Source organism: Branchiostoma belcheri, unplaced genomic scaffold (genome assembly GCF_001625305.1).
Source record: "Branchiostoma belcheri isolate BF01 breed outbred unplaced genomic scaffold, Haploidv18h27 scaffold114, whole genome shotgun sequence".
In the NCBI taxonomy this organism is placed as follows: domain Eukaryota; kingdom Metazoa; phylum Chordata; class Leptocardii; order Amphioxiformes; family Branchiostomatidae; genus Branchiostoma; species Branchiostoma belcheri.
In genome coordinates this window covers 433536-441467 of record NW_017802536.1, presented here as the reverse complement: position 1 = coordinate 441467, position 7932 = coordinate 433536, and the positions used below count along the sequence as shown (strand labels likewise).

General features: G+C 38.1%; 1 protein-coding gene across 1 annotated transcript in view; it reads right to left on the bottom strand.

Moving 5' to 3' along the window:
- The window catches only part of LOC109462274 (phytanoyl-CoA dioxygenase-like), a 13737-nt gene extending 9935 nt beyond the window's left edge, over positions 1–3802 (bottom strand). The window contains exons 1-2 of the mRNA XM_019758806.1: positions 3689–3802; positions 1201–1346 (exon numbers count right to left, since the gene is read on the bottom strand). Of these exons, the coding sequence (XP_019614365.1) occupies positions 1201–1302 (102 nt within the window). The 5' untranslated portion in view covers positions 1303–1346; positions 3689–3802. The remainder of the gene's footprint in view (positions 1–1200; positions 1347–3688) is intronic.
- Between the last annotated feature and the right edge of the window lie 4130 nt (positions 3803–7932).

The following is a 7932-nucleotide window of genomic DNA, read 5'->3' as shown; positions in this document are numbered from 1 at the left end:
AATATATATATATATTATATATATATATATATATATATATATATATATATAATTTGTATCCGAAACTAGAATACAGCATTAACTGTGTTTAAGTAGTCCCATTGTCTGTATATCGTTTAGCCCATGCATGGGTACAAAGTACAAGGTCAGCCTAGGCCGACTCTCCCTTGTCACGAATTTAGGCCCTTCCCCTGACCTTGCCCAAGGACATCCAACCAAGGACAGCCACAGCTGAATTTCGGCAGCAGTCTGACCAGATTTAGCCAACGCGTACCTCGAATTTGAGTTAAATTTGAGTAAAATATGACCTCCCACAACACTGCTTACCTAATCCTGAACATCAGCGGGCCACCATGTAGCTCGTGGCCGAAGCCCCCGTCCACACACGAATGTTTCAAACATTTTAAAACATTTTGCAGCCGAACACCAACCAAACACAGTCGGCCTAGTTTCCGACCAACTCACAACTATGGATGAGGGTTTGGGGGGGTTGGCCAGTGTTTGGGAGGTCATATTCGGATATGGGTGACAGGGGCTTAAGGTGAAAAATGTAGAAAGCGAAAACCAAAGTTTTAGTACTGTTTATTTATTATGGAGAACACAAGGATGCAAAAAGATTCCAATATGATGACTGTCGACACACACCTTGTAAATGTAATGATGTATACTTCTGTATTAGTACTGAGTACCGTTTTCCAGGTATAGTACCGTAACAACGATGTATACGTACGTATAAGAAAATAGACCAACGCTTTTTTTTTTAATTATCATGTATCTAAAACGTGTTATGTGTACCTCATAGACACAATTTAGCACTCAGTCTGGAAAGATTTTAAGAACGTTGAAATCAGCACAATGTTTGGTTCAAGTTCATGAAGCACGGGTTATTGCATCTGAATAAACATACTGTTAACTTTTATCATGTTTCTGTAATTTTTGAAGACTATAGTTTTTGTCTGGCACTACGTAGCGAAACCGTTTTAATTACCAGTGCCTGCACCTCTTCTGTACACCATTCTGTACCTATTTTATACATGTTCCACGCAATCGGCAGTCATAAATAGCGTTCTTCATCTACGTCAACGCAAAAAAAGAGACAAAACAAGAATACAGTTTCTGAAGCAACGGCATAGATTTTGTGAACTGACATTCTTCAAAATGTATCCTGTTGCTTGAGTAACTTTATCGTCTGGAACTCACCTCATCGAAATACTGCTTAATCTGTTCATTGGTCAGTTGCCCAGGCTTCTTTTCTTTGGGCTGGACGGGAGCTGTGGTGTAGACCTCAGGGTAGGCGTCCATAATGGTGATCACTTCACTCACACACTGGTCACTACGCAGTTTCTCTGTCCGACAGAAGGGGAAAAGTTTATCTAAGAGGGGAAGGGTCAACACATGGTAAACGGAGTTTGGACTTTGGACGCTCAATCGAGTGTCCTAAAGTGACCTAAGGGCGATGTCATACCCTTTACTCTGAAATTTTGGACGTTTCTCCGGTTACAACTTATTAGGCAAAATTTTTACTCTCCAAGCAGATATTTAGCTGGCTGCAAAGACAGATCTAAATTGGCCAGACAGTTACCATTTTGCCATCCAACTTTCAATGATAACTACAATAAATGAATGAATGAATGAATGAATGAATGAATGAATGAATGATGCTTTATTTCCGTGTCGTGCGCTATCCCGCTCCCAGCCCGTGTGGGCTTATACGACACCGATTCAATAAATTATACATAAACAAAAGACGATCAAAGGTACAGATAACAGAATCCAAACAAAATATGAACACAAATAAAGGTAGGCTATATACAATAATGGTGAACAAATAAGTGAACTCATAGCAGATCGTAAATACAAATAAACAAATCTGTACATAATGAACAAAGAGTTCATAAAATAAATACAGGTACATAAGTTAAATCAAACATAATACGAGAAAACAAACGTGCAGAAGTAACAAAAAGTGACAACTGTTGATGTGTTATGAATACAGGTATTTTCTTCTTTTCCCCCACGCTCGATAAATGAAAGTTGCTAGGTCAGATACACCCTCGTTAAAGAGCCACTTAATTCTATTTTCATCTCTTTCCCATATGATGTCAGGTGATTTTGTATAAATTTTACGAAACATATTTTCTCGAAGATCGTCATAAAAGGGACAGTAAAAAGAAAATGTGTTTCGTTTTCTACTTCATCCAGGTCACACATGGTACAGATTCTATTTTCCTCAGGAATTCCCTGGTACCGTCCAGTTTCAATATTGATAGGTAAAATACCAGCTCGCAGCTGGGCACACAGTGATCTTTGGCGTTTGGGGGAGACACATAGTTACATATTTTTCTATACAGTAAGTATCTTTAAACAGAGCATATGTTCTAAGTTTAGGTTTCAAATGTACTTTGGTTGCCCAGTCTTGCTTGTATACATCAAAAAGCTTCCCTTTAATTTGCCTAATGTCACCCCTCAATGTGTTAAAATAAACATGTTCTTGCTCAACTTTACAGAATATATCCTGAACATTTCTACTCCAGGGGCCATGGTTTTGAAAGTCCCATAAAAATACTTGTTTTGTAATTCTATCATTTGACATATTGATTAGTCTATTCCATAAAGCGATTACAGACCCCTGCTGTCTTATTTCACATGGTGTCCAGCCCATGTCCCCTGTTGTAAATTGTCAATTTAGCCTATAAGTTTTAATTTTCTATACAGCTAAACGTCGTTATTAATCATTGTTTACACGGTGTTTACACGGTGTTTACACGGTGTTTACACGGGAAGACGATCTTTGCCCCCATGGACAGCATAACAGTGCATGGAAACATAAATATTCTTATGTGTACAGGACATCCCAATCATGGCTGAAAGTCTGTTTTTATGACAAAAAAAGAAATCCAATAACCCTTACCTGTAACATCCAGCTCCAACAAGGCAACATTTCTCAGGAAAAAGAATGTTTACATTTGCTTAGGCTCACCTATCTGTATACTAAAATTGCCCTCAGTACAAATATCAGGTATTAATAAACTTTGGCTTGGACTTTGGAATTCTAAGAAGTGGCGGCCCTGGTGAGGGGCTGGAAATAAAGCATAGTAGTCGGGATCTGGTGTGTTCATCTGATTCTTGGAGTTTCCAAGTACGGACCTTATAAGATATACAGGAATCTATAGTAATTCTATAATAGAATTAATATATTGACCTCACTAATTATGCAAATTGGATCTAGATTTGCAAAATTGTCATCAAGTTTTGTCAAGCATCACTTAAGCTACCTACATACCCAAAATAATTACAATCCGCCGACTGGTTATCCGCCCTCAAATGTTTTTACAACAAATGCCCCTGCTAATCCATGGCAAAGACCAAGTTTTCATACCATGTCAAGGGACAACACGCGGTAGTATTCAAGAGCTTTTAAAATGTATGATAATCAGTACATGGTATTAAGTTATTTCTGCCCCAAAAGATACATATTTGGCTCATGTGATAAATGTTTGAAGAAACAATGACGAAATTCACTATGAACATGTGACATAGTAAGCCATATTCAATTTTATGCAGCAGAATGCTCCATGACCTTAATGACTTCTTTTTACTGCCTCGTTAGTCTGTAACAAAATGTCTCTTTCTTCAACAGTGAGACGAAGGAAGAGCACAGGAAGCCCACACACAGACCAGTACCTACCTGCAAGTCCCACCACTCTTTAGAGCCTAACCAGGACACCAAGTTAACATTATTCCGTCGAGCAAACACCACCGTCACGTTGCACATCAGAAGAAGTCAAGTCCAAAGAGCACATTCACCTTCGCCGAATAATGTTTACCTTTATGGCTGACGAATTATAGATGGTTCCCCCTGATTATTATGGGTTCACCACACCACGAAGTGGTGGTGAACCCATATTGCTTTTTCTGATGTTTCTTCTCCTCCTTCTCCTCCTTCTCCTTCTCCTGCCATTTTTTAAATGGATTCAGCTTCTTCATTTTAGGCCCAAGGTCCTGAAATTTGGTATGGAGGTACAGTGGGCAAATACCCCTAGGCGTTTTTTAAATTATTGTGATACAGGCTTTTAGAATGGTTTTATTTGAGTTTTTTGGCTGTGTTAAGCAAATGTATTACTGTGTTAGTGTGCCTTGTTTACCACGTTTGGGCATGAGTCATCACAATGGAATGCAGGGCATCAACCAATAGGCATGCAGCTTTCCTCTATACTTCTTGCTGATTGGCTGTTGGGATTTAACTTGATTAACACCTGCACAGAGCATTTCCACCTGCACAGAGCATTTCTTGCTGATTGGCTGTTGGGATTTAACTTGATTAACACCTGCACAGAGCATTTCCATACTGACAGTATGTCTTTATTCAAGTTATTTGGTAGGTATTTCAAGCTTTTCTGCTCCAGCATTGGAATGTGGGGCATGAACGTTTTTTTTTTTTTTTTTGAAAATCAACAGTTTGCATTATGCAATTAAAAATCCTAACCAATAAAGTAGGGAATAGCTATCCAACTGTTGTTTTAGTTGTATGTTACTTCATATTATAGTTATATCAATGTAAATCATTGTTTTCCCTTGTGTTTCTCATTCTTTCCCTGCCATGTCGTAAAATGTGGTGAACCCATCGCTATATTTGCTCCAAAGCAAATATTGGCCTTTCTAGTTAGAATAGGATTCTCATTTGCATGACATATCAGTTGATCATATTCCCCACTAAAAGACATATTTAACAAAGCATGACATTATTTCTAGCATTTCATCCTTAATTATGCAAATAAAGCCCTAATGATGGTCACGTTCACTTCACTTTAAAATACGGTTTCGAGGTTTGAAATTCCTTTACCTCAAAATGGCACGGAGCCATATAAAATTATCGCGATCAGTATATGACAGACGGCACACACATCTGGCATCCAGACTACACTGTGTTCCCATATCTATGTTAATTTAACTACTGATATCATTTAAAACACTGTGAAACCCAAATAGTAATGAGGCAAAGCCCTGAAAAAATAACTTCGCTGAACCAATCTTTAAGAAGTCATCTCTGAGAATTGGTTAGACTCGACATTACAGTACAGGGGACCCTAGCGCAATACCTAAAATCATATCATATCAACCAATCCTTTCATCCATGCAAATGTGTAGCATATACCAAGAGTGGCAATTTTAGGTGGTGGAGGGCCACAACTTTGGGTTGAAAAGTGTGGCGCTCTGCGGGGGTCGCAGCCAGTGTGTGTAAAACTAATCTGTCCTATTATTCTTGTTCTTTATGCAACAAATGTCACTTGTGAGATGCTGAGATAAACACCAACATTTGCATCAGGTGACGCCTAAAGCATTTCCTTGCTCAACATTAATTAAATTACTATGGGCCGAATCTGACAACAAATAGAGAATGAAGAATCAGTATTCTTTTCAACATGGAACATGTGGTTTGTAACGTTACTTCATCAGTATAGCGTTACCACTATAACGTTACAAACAACATATTCCAAAAAATTAATTCTCTACTCGTTTTCAGATTCAACCTATAGTAATTTAATTAATGTTAAGCATAACATGCACCAACAACTCAAAACACACTGAAAAACAACGTCTTGGGGGGAGCGCAGCAGGGTCCGACTTCTTAGCAAGCTTCACGCACAGTTATCTTTTTTACCTACATGTTTATCCAGTAAAACCGGGTTTCCATGCAGTCCATCATCTAATAAAAAATCAGCAGTAAATTTTTACCAAATAAAAATCCCAGACCACTAAGAGTCGGGTTACAATTTAAATTCTCCATCATTAACTATACCATTATCGACTATTCCTTGATACATTTATAAAAATTCAGGCCTAAATTACTGGATATTGTCATTATGCAAGCATTGGATTAATTAAAGTATCCTCACCCCCCCCCCATGCAGAGCCCCCTTAAAGCGGTATCATTTTTGACAACAATACTATGCATGGTTTCCCTCCAACTACACAAAAACGGTCATATATTGCCCTTTACTGCGATATTTTATCTAATCGATTCGTATGATCTAATATGTGATATGTTCCCTTTTATGTGGTATGTGTGGTCCAGTAATTAGACAAGACTGGTTTCTGAATGAAATGAAACATGTTCCTCTATCCTGCAAGTATGGTGTTCCTGTTTCTGAGGAACTAAAATTAAGAGAGATGAAAAGTCTCCTTTCATGATCTAATGTGCTCAAGCAAAAAGGCCGAAAACATCGAAGATGATAGATCAATTTAAAAGCACATAGTAAAACACTTTCATTTCCTTAAAGCAGGTCCTCTTTTGAAAATAGACCACTTTCTCTACATGAAATGATTGACATGTATGAACTAGGGCAGGTTTTAGCAACAGCTCATTATGTACATTCTTTTGATGTACGAGTGTCTTTGCTTGCACCAGAGGCTAGTATTATTAAGTTACATCTAAGTAAATTATTATTAACTCGAGAACTAACTTATCATAGATCACAGACGTATAATATGATATGTTTTAAAATGTAAGAATTAAGCACGGCGGTCGGTTGCTAGGCTAAAAGTCGCATTACTAAGGAGGTATCGGGTTACAGAACGCGTTCGAACGTGGCCGCGCGGGAGTCCCGGGCCGGCCCGGGGGCAACGGGTAAAATTTGAAAATAAACAAAAGTAATTGGAGAGTAAATACTCGTCAAAATAAAATGTAATAAGTGATTTTGTTTACCTCAAATGTTATTCTTGCACTGCCTTTGCTCCACTTTGTGTACATTTGCTTCCAAATGAGATCAATTTCGGATTTCAAAAAGGGTTCACGAGAACCAAACAACTGATTTTAAGAGGCCCCGAAAATTAAAAATAAGGTTAGATTTTTGGATTTTTAGAAATATTACAGTAAATCTAAACTTTCTGTCTTAGGATTTTTTTATTTTTTAACTAAAACTCGACTTACAGTCAAAAGAAGAGCTAAAAACGCAGTGTTTTAACTTTAAATACCGATAATTCATAATCGCGGCCATATTTAAAAAATCCCTAAGACAGAAATCTGCGGAAATCGTTCCTCTTCCAAACAAGACCTCAATGAGGTAATTTGAGTGATTTTTGGGAATGGTTAAAATACCATGTTTGCACGCATGCTGAGCGAATTGGATATGGGGACCTGGATTTTATAACAGCGTCAACAAGAATTCTGACCTTCAAGGTCACCCACGATGACGGCAGTAGCTTCGTTACATGTTACATATCCACAATAAAATCACGGCATAGATGTAATGTTTTGAAAACGGTTCATATTTGTGGAAAGGTGGATTTTTCCTGTTCCGTGGTTCCCAAGTAAAAAAGGGCTTGAAGTAGCCGGTTGTAGCGGCTTTACTGTAAATGACCGCGGGTAACCCCGGATCGAACGCCCGCTCTATTCGAATGACGTCATATCGAACATGATTCGCGGGTTCGGGGGATTCGATCTCCATAGTAGGGGAGTGGGACTTTTGGGCCCAAATCTGACCATCGTGAAGTATGAAATGAATATGATTGACTTAGTTTGACTTAGATGATTAGCAGTTAGAATATTTAAATCAAAGTATGGTCAATGACGTTTACAATAGATATGCACGGTTCTCTTGATACATTCCAAAGTTTCATGCCCCCGCACCCCAGACAAGTCAGTACATACCTGACAAGTCAGTACATACCCTTTGCATTTTTTATGTTTTATTTTTGCAAAGATAAGTTTTGCAAAAATAGATACCTGAGGCGGGCAATTGCGAAGCTTGCAGGAGTAATTTTTGACAACAGTACTATGCATGGTTTTCCTCCAACTACACAAAAAGCAGCAATATATTGCCTTTACTGCGATATTTTATCTAATCGATTTGTATGATCTAATATGTGATATGTTCCCTTTTATGTGGTATGCCTAGTCCAGTAATTAGACTAGACAAGATTTGTTTCTGA